General features: G+C 39.9%; 1 protein-coding gene across 2 annotated transcripts; it reads left to right on the top strand.

Moving 5' to 3' along the window:
• Nucleotides 1-7,941: 7,941 nt before the first annotated feature.
• On the top strand, nucleotides 7,942-22,968 carry LOC112241358 (NLR family CARD domain-containing protein 3-like). Of its 2 annotated transcripts, XM_042313666.1 has the most exons (8): nucleotides 7,942-8,170; nucleotides 8,578-10,396; nucleotides 10,675-10,848; nucleotides 12,626-12,799; nucleotides 17,435-17,608; nucleotides 20,589-20,762; nucleotides 21,852-21,898; nucleotides 22,366-22,968. In XM_042313666.1, the coding sequence occupies exons 1-8, from the start codon at nucleotides 7,960-7,962 to the stop codon at nucleotides 22,902-22,904; spliced, it is 3,312 nt and encodes a 1,103-aa protein (XP_042169600.1). In that variant the 5' UTR covers nucleotides 7,942-7,959; the 3' UTR covers nucleotides 22,905-22,968. The 2 variants fall into 2 exon arrangements, with proteins under 2 accessions (XP_042169600.1, XP_042169599.1); XM_042313665.1 differs by lacking the exons at nucleotides 12,626-12,799; nucleotides 22,366-22,968 and having other exon boundaries at nucleotides 7,945-8,170; nucleotides 21,852-22,070.
• Nucleotides 22,969-26,975: the final 4,007 nt, after the last annotated feature.

Raw genomic sequence — 26,975 nt, 5'->3', positions numbered from 1 at the left:
TGATCTGAACAGGTTTAGACTGGTCATCTATGATATGTAGGCTATATACAGTACATTCTCTGTCCTGCTACTGGTAGGCCTATAACATTATGTGAACTGACCTGAACAGGTTTAGGCTGGTCATCTATGATATGTAGGCTATATACAGTACATTCTCTGTCCTGCTACTGGTAGGCCTATAACATTATGTGAACTGACCTGAACAGGTTTAGGCTGGTCATCTATGATATGTAGGTTATATACAGTACATTCTCTGTCCTGCTACTGGTAGGCCTATAACATTATGTGAACTGATCTGAACAGGTTTAGGCTGGTCATCTATGATATGTAGGTTATATACAGTACATTCTCTGTCCTGCTACTGGTAGGACTATAACATTATGTGAACTGACCTGAACAGGTTTAGGCTGGTCATCTATGATATGTAGGTTATATACAGTACATTCTCTGTCCTGCTACTGGTAGGACTATAACATTATGTGAACTGATCTGAACAGGTTTAGGCTGGTCATCTATGATATGTAGGTTATATACAGTACATTCTCTGTCCTGCTACTGGTAGGCCTATAACATTATGTGAACTGACCTGAACAGGTTTAGGCTGGTCATCTATGATATGTAGGTTATATACAGTACATTCTCTGTCCTGCTACTGGTAGGACTATAACATTATGTGAACTGATCTGAACAGGTTTAGGATGGTCACCTATGATATGTAGGTTATATACAGTACATTCTCTGTCCTGCTACTGGAAGGACTATAACATTATGTGAACTGATCTGAACAGGTTTAGACTGGTCATCTATGATATGTAGGCTATAGCTGAGGTATAGACCTCGATCTGCATATCACTAACAAACTACTATTATACATTATAACCTAGCCTACTTTACATAATATACCATCTACATATCACTAACAAACTACTATTATACATTATAACCTAGCCTACTTTACATAATATACCATCTACATATCACTAACAAACTACTATTATACATTATAACCTAGCTGTCACGCCCTGGTCTTAGTATTTTGTGTTTTCTTTCTTTATTTGGTCAGGTCAGGGTGGTTTATTTTGTGTTGTGTTTATATATGGGTTTATTTTATAACATTGTGTTTAACAACCCACTACTATACATTTTTTTTTTACATAATATAGGTTTTAACATTGTGGCTTAGTGGGGTGTCTACATAATATAACTGCTGACATATCAATCAACAACCCATTCTCATTGTCTCTGATTGGGATCACTACCATATTTACAGCCATATTCTTATAACCTGTTTTACATAATATAACATCTACATATTGTTCCTGTCTCAGTGTTTTGTATTTCACCAGATAGGCTGTATAGGTTGTTTTTTTTTTACATAATATAACATCTACATATCACTAACAACCGTATCATTATAACCTAGTCTACTTGTTGTTTTATATTTCGTACATATTCGTTTATTAAACATTTAACTTACTTACCTATACATTTTAACCTAGTCCGACTTTCTTTATAACATAAGAAACAACCCACTAACACATAATAACATATCACTAACAACCCACTACTATACATTATAACCTAGTCTACTTTACATAATATAACATATATCACTAACAACCCACTACTATACATTATAACCTAGTCTACTTTACATAATATAACATCTACATATCACTAACAACCCACTACTATACATTATAACCTAGTCTACTTTACATAATATAACATCTACATATCACTAACAACCCACTACTATACATTATAACCTAGTCTACTTTACATAATATAACATCTACATATCACTAACAACCCACTACTATACATTATAACCTAGTCTACTTTACATAATATAACATCTACATATCACTAACAACCCACTACTATACATTATAACCTAGTCTACTTTACATAATATAACATCACTAACATATACTAACAACCTACTACTATACATTATAACCTATAGTCTACTTTACATAATATAACATCTACATATCACTAACAACCCACTACTATACATTATAACCTAGTCTACTTTACATAATATAACATCTACAGTGTTTTGTATCACTAACAACCCACTACTATACATTATAACAACCCACTACTATACATTATAACCTAGTCTACTTTACATAATATAACATCTACATATCACTAACAACCCACTACTATACATTATAACCTAGTCTACTTTACATAATATAACATCTACATATCACTAACAACCCACTACTATACATTATAACCTAGCCTACTTTACATTATATAACATCTACATATCAATTCAATTCAATTCAATTCAATTCAAGGGCTTTATTGGCATGGGAAACATGTGTCAACATTGCCAAAGCAAGTGAGGTAGATAATATATAAAGTGAATATATAAAGTGAAATAAACAATAAAAATTAACAGTAAACATTACACATACAGAAGTTTCAAAACAATAAAGACATTACAAAATGTCATATTATATATATATATACAGTGTTTTAACAATGTACAAATGGTAAAGGACACAAGATAAAATAAATAAGCATAAATATGGGTTCTATTTACAATGGTGTGTGTTCTTCACTGGTTGCCCTTTTCTCATGGCAACAGGTCACAAAATCGTGCTGCTGTGATGGCACACTGTGGAATTTCACCCAGTAGATATGGGAGTTTATCAAAATTGGATTTGTTTTCGAATTCTTTGTGGATCTGTGTAATCTGAGGGAAATATGTTTCTCTAATATGGTCATACATTGGGCAGGAGGTTAGGAAGTGCAGCTCAGTTTCCACCTAAATTTGTGGGCAGTGAGCACATAGCCTGTCTTCTCTTGAGAGCCATGTCTGCCTACGGCGGCCTTTCTCAATAGCAAGGCTATGCTCACTGAGTCTACATCGTTAAAGCTTTCCTTAATTTTGGGTCAGTCACAGTGGTCAGGTATTCTGCCGCTGTGTAATCTCTGTGTAGGGCCAAATAGCATTCTAGTTTGCTCTGTTTTTTTGTTAATTCTTTCCAATGTGTCAAGTAATTATCTTTTTGTTTTTTCATGATTTGGTTGGGTCGAATTGTGCTGCTGTCCTGGGGCTCTGTAGGGTGTGTTTGTGTTTGTGAACAGAGCCCCAGGACCAGCTTGCTTAGGGGACTCTTCTCCAGGTTCATCTCTCTGTAGGTGATGGCTTTGTTGTGGAAGGTTTGGGAATCACTTCCTTTTAAGTGGTTATAGAATTTAACGGCTCTTTAATTAAGTGGGTATTGGCCTAATTCTGCTCTGCATGCATTATTTGATGTTCTACGTTGTACACGAAGGATATGTTTGCAGAATTCTGCGTGCAGAGTCTCAATTTGGTCCCATTTCGTGAAGTCTTGGTTGGTGAGCGGACCCCAGACCTCACAACCATAAAGGGCAATAGGCTCTATGACTGATTCAAGTATTTTTAGCCAAATCCTAATTGGTATGTTGAAATTTATGTTCCTTTTGATGGCATAGAATGCCCTTCTTGCCTTGTCTCTCAGATCGTTCACAGCTTTGTGGAAGTTACCTGTGGCGCTGATGTTTAGGCCAATGTATGTATAGTTTTTTGTGTGCTCTAGGGCAACATTGTCTAGATGGAATTTGTATTTGTGGTCCTGGTGACTGGACCTTTTTTGGAACACCATTATTTTGGTCTTACTGAGATTTACTGTCAGGGCCCAGGTCTGACAGAATCTGTGCATAAGATCTAGGTGCTGCTGTAGGCCCTCCTTGGTTGGTGACAGAAGCACCAGATCATCAGCAAACAGCAGACATTTGACTTCGGATTCTAGTAGGGTGAGGCCGGGTGCTGCAGACTTTTCTAGTGCCCGCGCCAATTTGTTTATATATATGTTGAAGAGGGTGGGGCTTAAGCTGCATCCCTGTCTCAACCCACGACCCTGTGTGAAGAAATGTGTATGTTTTTTGCCAATTTTAACCGCACACTTGTTGTTTGTGTACATGGATTTTACAATGTCGTTTGTTTTACCCCCAACACCACTTTCCATCAGTTTGTATAGCAGACCCTCATGCCAAATTGAGTCGAAGGCTTTTTTGAAATCAACAAAGCATGAGAAGACTTTGCCTTTGTTTTGGTTTGTTTGGTTGTCAATTCTGGTGTGCAGGGTGAATACACGGTCTGTTGTACGGTAATTTGGTAAAAAGCCAATTTGACATTTGCTCAGTACATTGTTTTCATTGAGGAAGTGTACGAGTCTGCTGTTAATGATAATGCAGAGGATTTTCCCAAGGTTACTGTTGATGCATATTCCACGGTAGTTATTGGGGTCAAATTTGTCTCCACTTTTGTGGATTGGGGTGATCAGTCCCTGGTTCCAAATATTGGGGAAGATGCCAGAGCTAAGGATGATGTTAAAGAGTTTTAGTATAGCCAATTGGAATTTGTTGTCTGTATATTTGATCATTTCATTGAGGATACCATCAACACCACAGGCCTTTTTGGGTTGGAGGGTTTTTATTTTGTCCTGTAACTCATTCAATGTAATTGGAGAATCCAGTAGGTTCTGGTAGTCTTTAATAGTTGATTCTAAGATCTGTATTTGATCATGTATATGTTTTTGCTCTTTATTCTTTGTTATAGAGCCAAAAACATTGGAGAAGTGGTTTACCCATACATCTCCATTTTGGATAGATAATTCTTCGTGTTGATGTTTGTTTAGTGTTTTCCAATTTTCCCAGAAGTGGTTAGAGTCTATGGATTCTTCAATTACATTGAGCTGATTTCTGACATGCTGTTCCTTCTTTTTCCGTAGTGTATTTGTGTATTGTTTTAGTGATTCACCATAGTGAAGGTGTAGACTCAGGTTTTCCGGGTCTCTATGTTTTTGGTTGGACAGGTTTCTCAATTTCTTTCTTAGATTATTGCATTCTTCATCAAACCATTTGTCATTGTTGTTAATTTTCTTCGGTTTTTGTATTCGAGATTTTTAGGTTTGATAGGGAAGCTGAGAGGTCAAATATACTGTTAAGATTTTCTACTGCCAAGTTTACACCTTCACTATTACAGTGGAACGTTTTACCCAGGAAATTGTCTAAAAGGGATTGAATTTGTTGTTGCCTAATTGTTTTTTGGTAGGTTTCCAAACTGCATTTCTTCCATCTATAGCATTTCTTAATGTTACTCAGTTCCTTTGGCTTTGATGCCTCATGATTGAGTATTGCTCTGTTTAAGTAGAATGTGATTTTGCTGTGGTCTGATAGGGGTGTCAGTGGGCTGACTGTGAACGCTCTGAGAGACTCTGGGTTGAGGTCAGTGATAAAGTAGTCTACAGTACTACTGCCAAGAGATGAGCTATAGGTGTACCTACCATAGGAGTCCCCTCGAAGCCTACCATTGACTATGTACATACCCAGCGTGCGACAGAGCTGCAGGAGTTGTGACCTGTTTTTGTTGGTTATGTTGTCATAGTTGTGCCTAGGGGGGCATATGTGGGAGGGAATGCTGTCACCTCCAGGCAGGTGTTTGTCCCCCTGTGTGCTGAGGGTGTCAGGTTCTTGTCTGGTTCTGGCATTTAGGTCGCCACCGACTAGTACATGTCCCTGGGCCTGGAAATGATTGATTTCCTCCTCCAGGATGGAGAAGCTGTCTTCATTAAAATATGGGGATTCTAGTGGGGGGATATACTAGTAGGAGGACATTTTTCTCTGTTAGGAACATTTCCTTTTGAATAATGAATACATTCATTATAAAAAAATATCTTAATATCTGATAATCTGATATTGTGAGTAAACAACCTCGAGAGTGCATCTTCCAGCCCTCCAATAAATTACATAAATCAACCCTGCCGGTTAGTAAATTTACCTCAACATGCCCCCGGAGAAGGCAGAGTAACGACACCAGCCTTTTAGCGGGGCTGACAGACTGACTAAAACGCTTGCGTCGCTAAATGAATTTCGTTATTAAAAATGACACACTGCTCGTGCTCGCCAACGAGCGTCTGGAAGTCAGTTCTATTTGTGACGCAGTTCGCGCTGCATCTCCTCATTGGTTTATAGAAACAGGTACCCACGTGGCATCTCCTCATTGGTTTATAGAAGCAGGTACCCACATGCCATCTCCTCATTGGTTTATAGAAGCAGGTACCCACGTGCCATCTCCTCATTGGTTTATAGAAGCAGGTACCCACGCGTCATCTCATTTAGCAAAAAACATAACTTAACATAAACATAACTTCTTTAAACAATAAAAACTAATTTATGAACATTTCTGAAAAGTGATATATAGCATTATGGAATGAAACTCTTCTTCTGTTTCCCCATCTGAGCTCAGAGTAGATGAGAGATGTAATGGTTGTGTAACGGCGTTCTTCGTTTCTTGAAAGAGAGGACCGAAATGCAGCGTGGTGGTTACTCATGATTTTAATGGAAAAAAGTGACACATGAAATAACTGAGGATACAAAATACAAAACAACAAACGGAACGTGAAACCTAATTACAGCCTATCTGGTGAAACTACACAGAGACAGGAACAATCACCCACGAAATACAAAGCGAAACCCAGGCTACCTAAATACGGTTCCCAATCCGAGACAACGAGAATCACCTGACTCAGATTGAGAACCGCCTCAGGCAGCCAAACCTAACTAGACACACCCCTAATCATTAGCAATCCCAAATCCTATAAAACCCCAATACGAAACACAACACATAAACCCATGTCACCCCCTGGCCTGACCAAAATATATAACGAAAACACAAAACACTATGACCAAGGCGTGACAGAACCCCCCCCCCCCTAAGGTGCGGACTCCCGGATGCACCTCAAAACCATAGGGAGGGTCCGGGTGGGCGTCTGTCCATGGTGGCGGCTCCGGCTCGGGACGTGGACCCCACTCCATAAATGTCATAGTTCCTCCCCTTCGCGTCCTGGGATAATCCACCCTCGCCGCCGACCATGGCCTAATAGTCCTCACCCAGAACCCCACTGAACTGAGGAGCAGCTTGTGACTGAGGGGCAGCTCGGGACTGAGGGGCAGCTCGGGACTGAGGCAGCTCGGGACTGAGGGGCAGCTCGGGACTGAGGGGCAGCTCGGGACTGAGGGGCAGCTCGGGACTGAGGGGCAGCTCGGGACTGAGGGGCAGCCCGGGACTGAGGGGCAGCCCAGTACTGAGAGGAAGCCCAGTACTGAGAGGAAGCCCAGTACTGAGATGAAGCTCAGGTAGGTAGTAGGCTCCGATAGATCCTGGCTGGCTGGCGGATCTGGAAGATTCAGGTTGACTAGCAGATCTGGAAGATTCTGGTTGACTAGCAGATCTGGAAGATTCTGGTTGACTAGCAGATCTGGAAGATTCTGGTTGACTGGCAGATCTGGAAGAGACTGGCTGACTGGCAGATCTGGAAGAGTCTGGCTGACTGGCAGATCTGGAAGAGTCTGGCTGACTGGCAGATCTGGAAGAGTCTGGCTGACTGGCAGATCTGGAAGAGTCTGGCTGACTACTGAACAAAGGTAAGAAGAACTCATGGGTCCTGGTCAGTGAGTTAAACAACACTGTCTCTAGTCATTTCTCCTCTCCCATTTTCCCATTTATTGTTGTCATTTTCATAATCCATAGGCTAATCATTTTGTCCAATTACATAGTCCTAAAACAACATTAAACAAACACAACATTCCCTCCCTGTGTGTGTGTGTGTGTGTGTGTGTGTGTGTGTGTGTATACTCCCTGGATGAGGAGATGTAATCTCATGTTTTGTCCACAGAAACCAACAGGGGAGATCAGAGTCAGAGATTCTCAGTGGTCAGTCTTCCCAGAGTCATTAAACAGACCTGGCCTCCATATTCAGTGTATGTGGTCCTGTTATGTTCATTTGTTTTTGTTTACCTCAAGTAAAGTTGATCTGTCAATCATTCATTAATGTGTTAATGAGAAAGCATTTAGTCTCTTGCTTAACTTATTTACTTTATTTATTTCAGTTGCTTGAAGAGAATATTATGACATTTGTGAAGAACGAACTGAAGATGTTCAAGAGGATTCTTAGTCCAGAACTCCCAGAAGGCTTTGAGAGTCAGAAGCAGGATAAGGAAGTGGTGGATGCTGAAGATGAGCAGCAGGAGAGCAGTGCCAGAGAGGGGGCTCTGAAGATCACACTGCACGTCCTGAGGAAAATGAACCAGAAGGAGCTTGCTGACACACTGGAGAAATGTAAGATCTGTCTGCCTGCATGATGAATGATGTTTTATAACATTTAAAAGCTGTAGCTAAAGTACAGCTAAAGTAGCTGTGTAATTCAATGATATTGTAGCAGCCTTAACACAACACCTAGTGACCTCATCAAGTAGCAGCAGGGATTTGTTGTGGTGATTAATTTAGAGAGAGAGAGAGACAACATTAATAATACCATCAATAATACCAATAATAATATAATCAGTCACACCAGTCTGTAATGCATTATGAAAATATTTAAACTTCATAACAGTCCTACAATACTGTACACATTTATACAGTCAGTTTAGAGAATAAATTCATGTAATGTAAAACTTTACAACAGTCCTAATATACTGTAGGCATTAAAACAGAAATAATATTAATATCCTCTGTGTTATTTCTAGATTCAGATGAGCTTGCTGTGATTTGCCAACGTGAACTCAAATCTAATCTAAAGAAGAAGTTTCAATGTGTATTTGAGGGGATCGCTAAACAAGGAAACCCAACACTTCTCAATAAGATCTACACAGAGCTCTACATCACAGAGGGTGGAACAGGAGAGGTCAATAATGAACATGAGCTGAGACAGATTGAGACAACAACCAGGAAACAAGCAAGACCAGAGACTGCAATCAAATGTAATGACATCTTCAAACCCTTAACTGGACAAGACAAACCTATCAGAACTGTGCTGACAAAGGGAGTCGCTGGCATTGGAAAAACAGTCTCTGTGCAGAAGTTCATTCTGGACTGGGCTGAAGGGAAAGCAAATCAGGATGTCCAATTTGTATTTTCATTTCCTTTCCGGGAGCTGAATTTGATGAAAGAGGACAAACACACTTTCATTGAACTTCTTAATCGCTTCTCAGTGGAAACCAAACAATCAGGAATCTCCATTTTCAACAAGTACAACGTTCTGTTCATCTTTGATGGTCTGGATGAGTGCCGACTGCCCCTAGACTTCCAGAAGAACAAGATCTGTTGTGACGTCACAGAGTCAACCTCAGTGGATGTTCTGCTGACAAATCTCATCAGGGGAAATCTGCTTCCCTCTGCTCTCCTCTGGATAACCACCCGACCTGCAGCAGCCAATAAGATCCCTTCAGGGTGTGTTGACCAGGTGACAGAGGTACGAGGGTTCAATGACCCACAGAAGGAGGAGTACTTCAGGAAGAGATTCAGTGATGAGGACCTGGCCAGCAGAATCATCTCACACATAAAGACATCAAGGAGCCTCCACATCATGTGCCACATTCCAGTCTTCTGTTGGATTTCTGCAACAGTCCTTGAACACATGCTGAAACATAAGAGAGAAGAGATGCCCAAGACTCTGACTGAGATGTACACACACTTTGTGGTGTTTCATACCAAACAGAAGAATGGAAAGTATCTTGGGAAAGAAGAGACAGGTCCACACTGGAATAAAGAGAGCATTCTGTCACTGGGAAAACTGGCTTTTCAACAGCTTGTGAAGGGCAATCTGATTTTCTATGAAGGAGACCTGAAGGAGGCTGGCATTGATGTCAATGAAGCCTCAGTGTACTCAGGATTGTGCACACAGCTCTTTAAAGAGGAATGTGGGCTGTACCAGGACAAGGTGTACTGCTTTGTTCATCTGAGCATTCAGGAGTTTCTGGCTGCTGTATATGTGTTCCTCTCATTCATCAACAACAATGAGAATCTAATGGACAAACCTCAATCAATGTCCAGGAACTTTTTCTTGAGGATCAAACAAAGGCGTAAAGTTACTGTCTACAAGCCTGAAGTTACTCTCTATAAGAGTGCTGTGGATAAAGCCTTACAAAGTGAGACAGGAAACCTGGACCTTTTCCTCCGCTTCCTTCTGGGCCTCTCACTGGAGTCCAATCAGAAGTACTTACAAGGTCTACTGACAAAGACCAGAAGCAGCTCACAGAGCCATGAAGAAACAGTCGAGTACATCAAGGAGAAAATCAGGGAGAATCCCTCTCCAGAGAGGAGCATCAATCTGTTCCACTGTCTGAATGAACTGAATGACCATTCTCTAGTGGAGGAGATCCAAAGCTACCTGAGATCAGGAAGTCTCTCTAGAGACAACCTGTCACCTGCACAGTGGTCAGCTCTGGTCTTTGTGTTGCTGACTTCAGAAAAGGAGCTGGATGTGTTTGACCTGAAGAAATACTCCAGATCAGAGGAAGGTCTTCTGAGGCTGCTGCCAGTGGTCAAAGCCTCCAGAGCTGCTCTGTGAGTAAATAAAATTACAATTAAGAACTAATCTAAGAAATATTCAGTTTAGAGAAAAATATGTATTATAATATGTATATAATATATTGAAAAACACATTGAATAAATGCATTGATGTTCACATTAGTATAACAATATGACCATACAATTCTGGGAGACGGAAGATGAATCTATATGTTGTTTGCGAGAATAAACCAAATGCATCTGCCATTGTCCTTCTACACTACTGGTGTTAAATTAACAGTGTGTTTGTGAAGTCATGATGATCTCTTTGTCAGGCTGTCAGGCTGTGGAGTCACAGAGGAAGGCTGTGCTTCTCTGGTCTCAGCTCTCAGGTCAAACCCCTCACACCTGAGAGAGCTGGATCTGAGTAACAATAACCTGAAGGATTCAGGAGTGGAGCTGCTCTCTGCTGGACTGGGGAATCCCCACTGTAAACTGGAGACTCTGAGGTCAGTATTCCTGTAGTTGGTCAACAAGTGATAACTGTTCACCAGATCCACATGTGTTTACCAGACACACATAGTCCACACCATATGTGTTTGGACAGTGAAGCTTACAGTTTTAAATGTGGTGCTATGCTCCAGCATTTTGGATTTGAGATACAATGTTTCATATTAGGTGACTACAAAGTGAGACTTACAGTTTTAAATTTGGTTGTGTTTTAGATTATATTTTTCCTAATAGAAACTGAATGGTGAATAATGTCCTGTCATTTTGGAGTCACTTCACTTGTATTGTCAGTAAGAATAGAAGATGTTTCTGAACACTTCTACATTCATGTGGATGCTACCAAGATTATGATATTATAATTATGAATAATCATGAATGAAATATGATGAATGAGAAAGTTACAGAGGCACAAGGATCGGAATAAATGCTAACCCCCTCTGTTATTGGTAATGGTGAGAGGTTAGTATGTTTTGTTGTAGCCTCTGTTATTGGTAATGGTGAGAGGTTAGCATGTTTTGTTGTAGTCTCTGTTATTGGTAATGGTGAGAGGTTAGCATGTTTTGTTGTAGCCTCTGTTATTGGTAATGGTGAGAGGTTAGCATGTTTTGTTGTAGACTCTGTTATTGGTAATGGTGAGAGGTTAGCATGTTTTGTTGTAGCCTCTGTTATTGGTAATGGTGAGAGGTTAGCATGTTTTGTTGTAGCCTCTGTTATTGGTAATGGTGAGAGGTTAGCATGTTTTGTTGTAGCCTCTGTTATTGGTAATGGTGAGAGGTTAGCATGTTTTTTTGTAGCCTCTGTAACTTTTTCACTCGTTATTATTCATGATTCATTCATGATTTTTCTTAATCATGGCATCATCAGGATTAATTCATTATTGTTTAGAAACATGTTATCTACTCTCTTCGACAGAAAATTACTCCACTCATCATCCACCATTTTATTATTGGGCAAAACACAACCAAAAACACAACCAAAAACACAACCAAAACACAACCAAAAACACAACCAAAACACACTGCAAATGCAAACAATGACTTTACGACCAAATATCAATGAATATGGGACCAAATACTAACCCTTTGATTACTTTAATACACTATAAGTAAATTAGTCAGATTACTTATGTCTTCTTCTAATGGGGAGACTGGAAACATAAAGTGTTTTAATTTTTAATCGTGAAACAGATATGTATTAAAATATCCTCAAATAAAAGGTGACATTATATACTGTCACCTCATATGAAACATTTGATCTGAAATCCAAAATGTTGGAGTATAGAGACACATTTAAAATGTTTGCTTCACCTTCAAAATAGATATGGTGTGGACTGTATACTCAATACAATCTAAATCTGATACCTCACTGTCTAAATAGATAAGGTGTGGACTGTATACTCAATACAATCTAAATCTGATACCTCACTGTCTAAATAGATATGGTGTGGACTGTATACTCAATACAATCTAAATCTGATACCTCACTGTCTAAATAGATATGGTGTGGACTGTATACTCAATACAATCTAAATCTGATACCTCACTGTCTGTCTTTTGACTGATACTGCTTTTTAAACTGGTCTGGTCAGTCTACTATAATATTTGTACTATACATGTTTCTATCTGCAGGCAATACTTTGATCATTTGTCATTATTAATGATGCTACACTATTTTACGAATAGATATGGAAGGTTCCATATGTTGAAAAATATACTGCCACTATTTTCACCACCAAAGAATATCAGTGTGGTTTTAATATGATTTGACTCTTTGCAGGCAGTCAGGCTGTCTAGTCACAGAGGAAGGCTGTGCTTCTCTGGTCTCAGCTCTGAGGTCAAACCCCTCACACCTGAGAGAGCTGGATCTGAGTAACAATGACCTGAAGGATTCAGGAGTGAAGCTGATCTCTGCTGGACTGGGGAATCCCCACTGTAAACTGGAGACTCTGAGGTCAGTGTTCCTGTAGTTGGTCAACAAGTGATAACTGTTCACCAGATCCACATGTGTTTACCAGACACACATAGTCCACACCATATGTGTTTGGACAGTGAAGCTTACAGTTTTAAATGTGGTGCTATGCTCCAGCATTTGGGATTTTAGATAGAATGTTTCATATTAGGAGACTGTACAGAATGTGACCTTTTATTTAAAGGTATTCATCCATATACAGTCGTGGCCTAAAAGTTTTGAGAATGACACAAATAGTAATTTCCACAAAGTTTGCTGCTTCGGTGTCTTTAGATATTTTTGTCAGATGTTACTATGGAATACTGAAGTATAATTACAAGCATTTCATAAGTGTCAAAGGCTTTTATTGACAATTACATGAAGTTGAAGCAATGAGTCAATATTTGCAGTATTGACCCTTCTTTTTCAAGACACATTGAGGGTCGATTTATCACTCTTGGGTTAATCTGCAAATGTGTAATTATTTGCCTACCTCCTCATGCCTTTTGCACACAATGTATATAGACTATTTTTTTCTACTATGTTATTGACTTGTTTATTGTTTACTCCATGTGTAACTCTGTGTTGTCTGTTCACACTGCTATGCTTTATCTTGGCCAGGTCGCAGTTGCAAATGAGAACTTGTTCTCAACTAGCCTACCTGGTTAAATAAAGGTGTTCTCAACTAGCCTACCTGGTTAAATAAAGGTGTTCTCAACTGGCCACCTGGTTAAATAAAGGTGAAATAAAAAGAAATAAAAATCTCTACAATCCACCCTGGCATGCTGTCAATGAACTTCTGGGCCGCAGCCCATTCTCGCATAATCAATGCTTGGAGTTTGGGTTTTTGTTTATCCACTCGCCTCTTGAGGATTGACCACAAGTTCTCAATGGGATTAAGGTGTGGGAAGTTTCCTGGCCATGGACCCAAAATATCGCTGTTTTGTTCCCAGAGCCACTTATTTATCACTTTTGCCTTATGGCAAGGTGCTCCATCATGCTGGAAACGGCATTGTTCGTCACCAAACTGTTCCTGGATGGTTGGGAGAAGTTGCTCTTGGAGGATGTGTTGGTACCATTCTTTATTCACGGCTGTGTTCTTAGGAACAATTGTGAGTGATCCCACTCCCTTGGCTGAGAAGCAACCCCACACATGAATGGTCTCAGGATGCTTTACTGTTGGCATGACACAGACTGATTGCAGCGCTCACCTTGTCTTCTCCGGACAAGCTTTTTTCCGGATGCCCCAAACAATCGGAAAGGGGATTCATCAGAGAAAATGACTTTACCCCAGTCCTCAACAGTCCAATCCCTGTACCTTTTGGAGAATCTCAGTCTGTCCCTGATGTTGTTCCTGGAGAGAAGTGGCTTCTTTGCTGCTCTTCTTGACACCAGGTCATCCTCCAAAAGTCTTTGCCTCACTGTGCATGCAGATGCTCTCACACCTGCCTGCTGCAATTCCTGAGCAAGCTCTGTACTGGTGGTGCCCCGATCCCGCAGCTGAATCAACTTTAGGAGACAGTCCTGGTTTTTGCTGGACTTTCTTGGGCACCCTGAAGCCTTCTTCACAACAATTTAACCGCTCTCCTTGAAGTTCTTGATGATCCGATAAGTGGTTGATTTAGGTGCAATCTTACTGGCAGCAATATCCTTGCCTGTGAAGCCCTTTTTGTGCAAAGCAATGTTGACGACACAAGTTTCCTTGCAGGTAACCATGTTTGACAGAGGAAGAACAACGATTCCAAGCACCACCCTCCTTTTGAAGCTTCCAGACTGTTATTCAAACTCAATCAGCATGACAGAGTGATCTCCAGCCTTGTCCTTGTCAACACTCACACATGTGTTAGCAAGAGAATCACTGACATGATGTCAGCTGGTCCTTTTGTGGCAGGGCTGAAATGCAGTGGAAATGTTTTTGGGGGATTCAGTTCATTTGCATGGCAAAGAGGGACTTTGCAATTATTTGCAATTCATCTGATCACTCTTCGTAACATTCTAGAGTAAACACAAATTGCCATCATACAAACTGAGGCATCAGACTCTGTGAATATTAATATTTGTGTCATTCTCAAAACTTTTGTCCACGACTGTATATTTTACCGTTTAGATATGAAAGCACTTTATGTATCGAAACTCATCAAAAAAATAAACATCCCTTTTTTTCAGGCCCCTGTCTTTCAAAGATAATTTGTAAAAATCCAAATAACTTCACAGATCTATATTGAAAAGGGTTGAAGCACTGTTTCCCTGCTTGTTCAATGAACCATAAACAATTAATGAACATGCAGCTGTGGGACGGTCGTTTAGACACTAACAGCTTACAGACCGTAGACAATTAAGGTCACAGTTATAAAAACTTAGGACACTAAAGAGGTCTTTCCACTGACTCTGAAAAACACAGAAAGAAAGATACCCAGGGACCCTGCTCAGTTGCATGAACGTGCCTCAGGCATGCAGCAAGGAGGCATGAGGATTGCAGATGTGGCCATGGAAATAAATTGTGATGTCTGTACTGTGAGACGCCTAAGACAGAGCTAAAGGGAGACAGGACGGACAGCTGATAGTCCTCGCAGTGGCATAACACATGTAACAACACCTGCGCAGGATCGGTACATCCGCACATCAGACCTGCGGGACAGGTACAGGATGGCAACAACAACTGCCCGAGTTACACCGGAACACACAATCCCTCCATCAGTGCTCAGATTGTCCGTAATAGGCTGAGAGAGGCTGGACTGAGGGCTTGTAGGCCTGTTGTAAAGCAGGTCCTCGCCAGACATCACTGGCAACAACTTCGCCTATGGGCACAAACCCACTGTCGCTGATCGATTTGGAGGTGGAGGGTCCGTCATGGTCTGGGGCGGTGTGTCACTATCATTGGACTGAGCTTGTTGTCATTGCAGGCAATCTCAACGCTGTTTAGTATGTGGTCCCATATTCCAAGCCTGCAGTGATTACATCAAGCTTGTAATTCTACTAACTTGTTGAATGTATTTGCAGTTTGTCTTAGTTGTGTTTTGGGTGTTTTTCTTAATAAAAACTGAATGGTGAATAATGTCCTGTCATTTTGGAGTCCCATCACTTGTATTGTCAGTAAGAATAGAAGATGTTTCTGAACACTTCTACATTCATGTGGATGCTACTATGATGATGAATAATCAGGAATGAATCGAGAATAATGAAGAATGAGAAAGTTACAGAGGTACAAAGATCAGACCCCCTCTGTTATTGGTAATGGTGAGAGGTTAGCATGTTTTGTTGTAGCCTCTGTTATTGGTAATGGTGAGATGTTAGCATGTTTTGTTGTAGCCTCTGTTATTGGTAATGGTGAGAGGTTAGCATGTTTTGTTGTAGCCTCTGTTATTGGTAATGGTGAGAGGTTAGCATGTTTTGTTGTAGCCTCTGTAACTTTCTCACTCATTATTATTCATGATTCTTTAATGATTTTTCTTAATCATGGCATCATCAGGATTAATTTATTATTGTTTAGAAACATGTTATCTACTCTCTTAGACAGAAAAGTACTCCACTCATCATCCACCATTTTATTATTTGGGCAAAACACAACCAAAAACACAACCAAAACAAACTGCAAATGCAACCAACGAGTTTACGACAAAAAACTAAATTTTTGACTACTTTAATACACTATGAGTGAATTGTTCAGAATACTTAAGACTTCTTCAAATGGGGAGACTGGAAACATAAATTGTTTTCATTTTTAATTGTGAAACACATATGTCTTAAAATACCCTCAAATTAAAGGTGACATTATAAACTGTCACCTCATATGAAACATTTGACCTCAAATCCAAAATGTTGGAGAATAGAGCCACATTTAAAATGTTAGCTTCACTGTCAAAATAGATATGGTGTGGACTGTATACTCAATACAATCTAAATCTGATACCTCACTGTCTAAATAGATATGGTGTGGACTGTATACTCAATACAATCTAAATCTGATACCTCACTGTCTAAATAGATATGGTGTGGACTGTATACTCAATACAATCTAAATCTGATACCTCACTGTCTAAATAGATATGGTGTGGACTGTATACTCAATACAATCTAAATCTGATACCTCACTGTCTAAATAGATATGGTGTGGACTGTATACTCAATACAATCTAAATCTGATACCTCACTGTCTAAATAGATATGGTGTGGACTGTATACTCAATACAATCTAAATCTGATACCTCACTGTCTAAATAGATATGGTGTGGACTGTATACTCAATACAATCTAAATCTGATACCTCACTGTCTAAATATATATGGTGTGGACTGTATACTCAATACAATCTAAATCTGATACCTCACTGTCTAAATAGATATGGTGTGGACTGTATACTCAATACCATCTAAATCTGATACCTCACTGTCTGTATTTTGACTGATACTGCTTTTTAAACTGGTCTGGTCAGTCTACTCAAATATTTTTTTTAAATGCATCTTTCTATCTACAAGCAATACTTGGATAATGTGTCATTTCTAGGCTGTGCTTCTCTGGTCTCAGCTCTGAGGTCAAACCCAACACATTATTTGTGGACAGGTTAACAGTGTAAGCAGTGAAAGCTAAGAGTAACATTTTAATACAACCTGTCTGTCATTGTATTTCTCTGTGTTTCAGACTCACTGGCTGTAAACTCAGAAACACATCCTGTAAAGTGTTGGCCTCAGTTCTCAGTTCAAACCCCTCACACCTGAGAGAGCTGGATCTGAGTAACAATGACCTGAAGGATTCAGGAGTGAAGCTGCTCTCTGCTGGACTGGGGAATCCCCACTGTAAACTGGAGACTCTGAGGTCAGTATTCCTGTAGTTGGTCAACAAGTGATAACTGTTCACCAGATCCACATGTGTTTACCAGGCACACATAGTCCACACCATATGTGTTTGGACAGTGAAGCTTACAGTTTTAAATGTGGTGCTATTCTCCAGCATTTTGGATTTGAGATATAATGTTTCATATTAGGTGACAGTACAGAATGTCACCTTTTATTTGAGGTTGATGGTGAGAGGTTAACATGTTTTGTTGTAGTCTCTGTTATTGGTAATGGTGAGAGGTTAGCATGTTTTGTTGTAGCCTCTGTTATTGGTAATGGTGAGAGGTTAGCATGTTTTGTTGTAGTCTCTGTTATTGGTAATGGTGAGAGGTTAGCATGTTTTGTTGTAGCCTCTGTTATTGGTAATGGTGAGAGGTTAACATGTTTTGTTGTAGCCTCTGTTATTGGTAATGGTGAGAGGTTAGTATGTTTTGTTGTAGCCTCTGTTATTGGTAATGGGTAATGGTGAGAGGTTAGTATGTTTTGTTGTAGTCTCTGTTATTAGCATGTTTTGTAATGGTGGTGAGGGTTAGCATGTTTTGTTGTAGTCCTCTGTTATTGGTAATGGTGAGAGGTTAGCATGTTTTGTTGTAGCCTCTGTTATTGGTAATGGTGAGAGGTTAGCATGTTTTGTTGTAGCCTCTGTTATTGGTAATGGTGAGAGGTTAGCATGTTTTGTTGTAGCCTCTGTTATTGGTAATGGTGAGAGGTTAGCATGTTTTGTTGTAGCCTCTGTTATTGGTAATGGTGAGAGGTTAGCATGTTTTGTTGTAGCCTCTGTTATTGGTAATGGTGAGAGGTTAGCATGTTTTGTTGTAGCCTCTGTTATTGGTAATGGTGAGAGGTTAGCATGTTTTGTTGTAGCCTCTGTTATTGGTAATGGTGAGAGGTTAGCATGTTTTGTTGTAGCCTCTGTTATTGGTAATGGTGAGAGGTTAGCATGTTTTGTTGTAGCCTCTGTTATTGGTAATGGTGAGAGGTTAGCATGTTTTGTTGTAGCCTCTGTTATTGGTAATGGTGAGAGGTTAGCATGTTTTGTTGTAGTCTCTGTTATTGGTAATGGTGAGAGGTTAGCATGTTTTGTTGTAGCCTCTGTTATTGGTAATGGTGAGAGGTTAGCATGTTTTGTTGTAGCCTCTGTTATTGGTAATGGTGAGAGGTTAGCATGTTTTGTTGTAGCCTCTGTTATTGGTAATGGTGAGAGGTTAGCATGTTTTGTTGTAGCCTCTGTTATTGGTAATGGTGAGAGGTTAGCATGTTTTGTTGTAGCCTCTGTTATTTGTATTATGAGAGGTTAATGTTTTGTCATGATTTGTATTATCATGGCATCATTTATTTATTAGTGCTTAGAAAGTCATGTTTGTATTATCATGGCATCATCAGGATTAGTTTATTAGTCCTTAGAAACATATTATCTACTCACTTAGACAGAAAAATACTCTAGTCATCATCCACCATCACAATTGTTTTAATGAACCTAAATAACCCAAAACACAACCAAAACAAACTGTAAATGCAACAAACGAGTTTGTCTCGACTTCCGACGAGGTCGGTCCCTCTCCTTGTTCGGGCGACGTCACCGTCCTTCTAGCCATCACAGATCACCCTTTTCATTTTCAATTTGTTTTGTCTTTGTTTTACACAGCTGGTTTCATTTCCCCAATTACATGTTCATTATTTAACCCTCTTTTCCCCCTTTGTTTTTGTGCGTGATTGTTTTCTGTCTGTTCGGTCTGTTATTGTGGGCTCGGTATTACGACATTTTATTTGAATATTTGAGTAAAGTTACTTGTGTTACTAATTTCTGCTGTCCTGCGCCTGACTCCTCTGCATCAGCCTCACCCAGACCATTACAGAGTTTGAGTCACAAGCATGAAGATGAAGTCATTTGCTTTCAAGGAATATCGGACCAAATACCCAACTTTTGACTATTTTAATACACTGAAAGTTAATTGGTCAGAATACTTATGACTTCTTCAAATGGGGGGACTAGATATATAAAGTGCTTTATTTTTCTAAATGGTGAAACAGATTTGTATGAAAATACCTTCAAATAAAAGGTGACATTATATACTGTCACCTCATATGAAACATTTGATCTGAAATCCAAAATGTTGGAGAATAGAGCCACATTTAAAATGTTAGCTTCACTGTCAAAATAGATATGGTGTGGACTGTATACTCAATACAATCTAAATCTGATACCTCACTGTCAAAATAGATATGGTGTGGACTGTATACTCAATACAATCTAAATCTGATACCTCACTGTCTAAATAGATATGGTGTGGACTGTATACTCAATACAATCTAAATCTGATACCTCACTGTCTAAATAGATATGGTGTGGACTGTATACTCAATACAATCTAAATCTGATACCTCACTGTCTAAATAGATATGGTGTGGACTGTATACTCAATACAATCTAAATCTGATACCTCACTGTCTAAATAGATATGGTGTGGACTGTACTCAATACTCAAATACAATCTAAATCTGATACCTCACTGTCTAAATAGATATGGTGTGGACTGTATACTCAATACAATCTAAATCAACTGTCTAAATAGATATCTGATACCTCACTGTCTAAATAGATATGGTGTGGACTGTATACTCAATACAATCTAAATCTGATACCTCACTGTCTAAATAGATATGGTGTGGACTGTATACTCAATACAATCTAAATCTGATACCTCACTGTCTGTCTTCTGACTGATACTGCTTTTTAAACTGGTCTGGTCAGTCTACTATAATATTTGTACTATACATGTTTCTATCTGCAGGCAATACTTTGATCATTTGTCATTTTTTATGATGATACACTATTTTACGAATAGATATGGAAGGTTTCAGGACACTGATATATCTGAATATGTTGAAAAAATATACTGCCACTATTTATACCACCAAAGAATATCAGTGTGATTTTAATATGATTTGACTCTTTGCAGGCTGTCAGGCTGTCTAGTCACAGAGGAAGGCTGTGCTTCTCTGGTCTCAGCTCTGAGGTCAAACCCCTCACACCTGAGAGAGCTGGACCTGAGCTACAATCACCCAGGAGACTCAGGAGTCAGACTGCTCTCTGCTGGACTGGAGGATCCACACTGCAGACTGGAGAAACTCAAGTATGTAGAGGGTTTATGTCAATGTTCATATCAGACATGTTTGACTTATCAGGCTATTTAAGACAAACATTATTACCACCACTTGGACAAAGTTATATGCTGACTGTGTGTGTGTGTGTGTGTTCAGTGTGTGTGAGTTCACCTGTGTGACCATCTGATTCATTTATGTGTGTGTGTTAATCTGTGTCAGTGTGTGTGAGTAGTGTGAGTGTTTTGTGTGTGTGTCCAGTGTTGTTAATGTTTATTCCATGTGTAGTTCAGTGTTGTCTGCAGTGAGATCAGTGTGTCTTAATGACACACACACTCTGGTCACACACACTGGACACAATGAGAACTTGTTCACACACTGGACACACACATAAATAACACACAAATAAAAAATATACACAAACTCTGGACACACACACTCTGGACACACACACTCTGGACACACACACACTGGACACACACACTGGATACACACACTGGACACACACACTGGACACACACACTGGACACACACATACACAGGACTTTCAAACACACACACACACACATACAAGCACTGGACACACATACACAGACACACACGACACACACTGGACTCACACAGACACACACACTCAAACACTGAACATACAGACAAACACTGAACACACAGACACACACTGGACATACACAGACAAACTGGACACACACAGGACTTACACACGCTGGACACACACAGACACACACTGGACACACACACAGGACACACACAGACACACACACACAGACACACACTGGACACACACAGACAAACTGGACACACACACAGGACACACACACACAGGACTTACACACACGCTGGACTCACACACACGCTGGACTCACACACACACACACACACACACACACACACACACACACACACACACACACACACACACACACACACACACACACACACACAAACATTCACAAACATTTGATATATATGCTATATACGTGTGTGTGTGTCTAGTGTGTGTCCAGTGTGTGTGTGTGTGTGTGTGTGTCCAGTGTGTGTGTGTGTGTGTGAGTTCAGGTGTATCCCTCAATGACTGTCTGTTCTTCTGCTTACCGCTACAGTGTGGAACATGGTGGAGAGAACAGAATGAAACCTGGGCTTAGAAAATGTGAGTGTTGACTGCTGTGAAGAATATGACTAAGAATAAGTCTTAATTCAAGTTAAGTCAAAGTCAAAGACCACCATCATTACTTACTTGGTCATATTAAATATCAGCTGTAGTTCTACAGAAGCAGAAATCAGGGACACCAAAGTTTACAAAGAGTTGCTTTGTGTGTGTGTGTGTGTGTGTGTGTGTGTGTGTGTGTGTGTGTGTGTGTGTGTGTGTGTGTGTGTGTGTGTGTGTGTGTGTGTGTGTGTGTGTGTGTGTGTGTGTGTGTGTGTGTTGAATGGGAATAAGTGTGTTTTATATTACCATACAGTATAACATATGATCATTCAACAAGTCTCAAGTTACCTTAACTTCTCCTTTTGATACCTAGAAACATCTACATTAAATGAATTAGTGAAAAGTGAGTTAACATTCTAATGTGAATGATGATGATTTCTAATATTGTGTCTGGTTTCATCCATCAGATGTCTGTGATCTCACACTGGACCTAAACACAGTAAACAGACTCCTCTCTCTGTCTGAGGAGAACAGAAAGGTGACATGTAGGACAGAGGAGCAGCCGTATCCTGATCACCCAGAGAGATTTGAGGGCTGTGGACAGGTGCTGTGTAGAGAGGGTCTGACTGGGCGCTGTTACTGGGAGGTAGAGTGGAGTGGGAGAGGGGCTGTTATAGGAGTGACATATAAAGGAATCAACAGGAGAGGAGGGGTTAATGACTGTTGGCTTGGATACAATGACAAGTCCTGGAGTCTGGTCTGCTGTGACAACAGTTACTATGCCTGGCACAATAATAAACCCACTACCATAGACGTCCCCTCCTCCAGCTCCCACAGAGTAGGAGTGTATCTGGACTGGCCAGCCGGCACTCTGTCCTTCTATAGAGCCTCCTCTGACACACAGACCCACCTGATCACATTCACCTCCACATTCACTGAGCCCCTTTATCCAGGGTTTAGGTTTTATGATGTTGACTCTTCAGTGTCCCTGGAAATAATAACCTGACACACACACACACATTGGACACACACACACACACACACATTGGCCACACACATTGGACACACACACATTGGACACACACTGAGGCACACAAACACACAGACACACACACACTGAGACATACAAACACACACACACACACACACTGGACAAACACACACTGGACACACACACATTGGACACACACACACTGGACACACACACACACACACATTGGACACACACACATACTGGACACACACACACACACTGGACACACACACACACACAAACACACTGGACACACACAACAAACTGGACACACACACACACTGGACACACACACTGGACCAACACACACATACTGGACACACACTGAAACATACACATACACTGACACACACACAGGACACAGAACACACACATGCCATTGGACAGGGCACACACTAGAACAGTGGTTGGATACACACAGTTTCTGGACACACACACACACTAGAACAGCACTATCCCAGTTCTATCTGCCTGTTAAATCAGTTTCTGGACACAGGTTCTAGAACAGCTTCTATCCCAGTTCTATCTGCCTGTTAAATCAGTTTCTGGACACACAGACACACTGACACACACACACACCTGTTCTAGACAGTTCTACTGCCTGTTAAATCAGTTTCTGGACACACAGGTTCTAGAACACTGGACTTCTATCCACAGTTCTATCTGCCACACACTGGACACACACAGCTTTCCTGACACACAAACTGGATTACACACACACAGACACACAGTTCTATCTGCCTGTTAAATCAGTTTCTGGACACACTGAACAGACATCCCACTATCTGCACAAGCACACACTGACAAACACACACTTACAAACACACACTTTGACACACAGTGTGATTTAATTATATATTTTACTGTTTGTGTTTGTACCACAGGAGGTTGGTGGGACCTTAATTGGGGAGGACAGGCTTGTAATGGCTGGAGGGGAATAAGTGGAATGGTATCAAACACGTGGTTTCCATGTGTTCCATTTCATTCACTCTGTTCCAGACATTATTATGAGCCATCCTCCCCTCAGCAGCCTCCTCTGGTATGTACTGTCCTATATGTGAGAGAGATCCAACAAGGAATTACAATGTATGTATTACTTTTAATACCTGCAAATGGCAAATAAACTACTAGAACTCCTTATGAATGTCTGCAGCCGACTAGACTGTTGGCGTCTGACAAGAGGTGAAAATATTACAGGAATATTCTGCAAATGTTGATGAAGACGTCACTCAATCCACCCAAAACAACATGCAGTCTTTCCACAAGACTCCCATGAAGTTATAGTGTGACGTTATGAGTTGACGTTAAAGTAACATTCTCAGAACATACTGCACTTGTTTTATACTGTTTTAGATGTATCCTCTGTTTATCATCTTGTTTTATATTGTTTTAGATGGATCCTCTGTTTATCATCTTGTTTTATACTGTTTTAGATGGATCTTCTGTTTATCATCTTGTTTTATACTGTTTTAGATGGATCCTTTCTGTTTATCATCTTGTTTTAGACTGTTTTAGATGGATCCTCTGTTTATCATCTTGTTTTATACTGTTTTAGATGGATCCTCTGTTTATCATCTTGTTTTATACTGTTTTAGATGGATCCTCTGTTTATCATCTTGTTTTATACTGTTTTAGATGGATCCTCTGTTTATCATCTTGTTTTATACTGTTTTAGATGGATCCTCTGTTTAAACATTTAAACTCTTACAATAACACCGTTAAAATACCAATGTGATCATTTGTTGTGTGTCTTTTATGTTGAATAACAAATTGTACAATTATATATATATGCTCCATAGTTGTACATGTATACAAGGATATATTGTACTTTTCATAATAAAACATAATTGAAACAAGAAAAGGCTTGTTAATTGTGAAAACAGTTTGGTTATCGATTCTTCATTGCCTCTGCCAGTCGCAGGTTGATGTTTGCCATGAATCTTGACTTGGAGGTAGAACAGCGAGATTTCCTCTTCATATGACAGCAACAAAGTCAAAATATCTCGTAAACATATGTGGAAAGTAATTGTATTTGTTGGACTTAATTTAAGGGAAGGATTAGCAGTGTGGTTAGGGTTGAGGTTAGAATTAAAATCAGATTGTATTACTTTGTGCCTGTGAAAGTTAGTGACCACTTTACAGAACTGCCTCCAGGGCAAGATTCATGACAATAAATGCCAACCTGCCTCCCAGTCATCCCCTCCTTATCTTTACAAGGCTGCAGAACATACACGCTAGTTATGTGGGGGTTCTCTCATAACCCTCAGTCCCCAGGTGGGTAGATGGCAGGTTGAATAAAGAGAAGCTAGTGATGTGGGGGTTCTGTCATAACCCTCAGTCCCCAGGTGGGGACCATGAATGTATAAAACATTAAGGACACCTTTCTTTCCATGACAAACTGTGAATCCAGGTGAAAGCTATGATTCCTTATTTTTCACTAGTAGATGAAAGGGAGGAGAAAGGTTCTCTGGGATATTTGGGCCGCTAACGTCCCACTTGGCCAAAAGCCAGTAAAAATACAGAGCGCCAAATTCAAATAAAATTATTATAACATCAATCTTTCATGAATTCACACATGAAAGACACCAAATGAAAGCTACACATGTTGTGTATCCAGCCAACATGTCTGATTTCAAAAAGGATTTACGGCAAAAGCACACCAAACGATTATGTTAGATCAGTACATAGCCACAGAAAAACACAGCCATTTTCCCAGCCAAAGATAGGAGTCACAAAAAGCAGAAATATAGATCAAATTAATCACTAACCTTTGATGATCTTCATCAGATGACATTCATAGGACTTCATGTTACACAATACATGTATGTTTTGTTCGATAATGTGCATATTTATATCCACAAATATCCACGGTTTACATTGGCGCCATGTTCAGAAATGCCTCCAAAATATCCGGAGAAATTGCAGAGAGCCACGTCAAATAACAGAAATACTGATCATAAACTTTGATGAATGATACATGTTTTACATAGAATTAAAGATACACTTGGAGTCAACAGAAATACAAAATTACATCATAAATATTCCCTTACCTTTGATGATCTTCATCAGAATGCACTCCCAGGAATCCTAGTTCCACAATAAATTGTTGTTTTGTTTGATAATGTCCATTCATTGAAAAAAGTATCTACTCGCGCAGGTCCAGGCGAACGTCGGACGAAAACTTTAAAAAGTTATATTACAGGTCCAATAAACTTGTCAAACTAAGTAGAGAATCAATCTCCAAGATGTTGTTATCATAAATATTCAATAAGGTTCCAACCGGAGAATTCCTTTGTGTCTACAGAAGTAATGGAACGCAAGGCGATATCATGTGGAATGTGCATGACCAGGAACTGGCTCTCTGCCAGACCACTGACTCAAACACCTCCCATCCAGCCCCACATCACAGTAGAGGCTTCATTCAACGTTCTACAGACTGTTGACATCTAGTGGAAGGCGTAGGCATTGCAAACAGATCCATATCTTACTGGGATTTGAATAGGCAATGAGTTGAAAATCGACCAGCCTCAGAATTCTCACTTCCTGTTTGGATTTTTTTCTCAGGTTTTTCCTGCAATATGAGTTCTGTTATACTCACATACATCATTCAAACAGTTTTAGAAACTTCAGAGTGTTTTATATCCAATCGTAATAATAATATGCATCTATTAGCATCTGGGACAGAGTAGCAGGCAGTTCACTCTGGGCACGCTATTCATCCAAAGTGAAAATGCTGCCCCCTATCCTAGAGAAGATTTAAAGACGGATGTTTAAGCCTGTAGACAATTGAGACATGGATTGTGTATGTGTGTCATTCAGAGGGTGAATGAGCAAGACAAAAGTTTTAAGTGCCTTTGAACAGCCAACTTGACAACTGTGGGAAGCATTGGAGTCAACATGGGTCATCATCCCTGTGGAACTCAATGTTAGGAAGGTGTCCTTAATTTCTAGTCCACTCATTGTATAACATGTAGACTACACTGCTCAGTTAGAGTAATTTCTAGTCCACTCTGTGTATAACCTATAGGCTACACTGCTCAGTTA

The sequence above is a fragment of the Oncorhynchus tshawytscha genome, unplaced genomic scaffold (genome assembly GCF_018296145.1).
Source record: "Oncorhynchus tshawytscha isolate Ot180627B unplaced genomic scaffold, Otsh_v2.0 Un_contig_6327_pilon_pilon, whole genome shotgun sequence".
Lineage (NCBI taxonomy): Eukaryota > Metazoa > Chordata > Actinopteri > Salmoniformes > Salmonidae > Oncorhynchus > Oncorhynchus tshawytscha.
The sequence above is the reverse complement of the archived record's forward strand: the minus strand, read 5'-3'. Positions and strand labels throughout refer to the sequence as shown.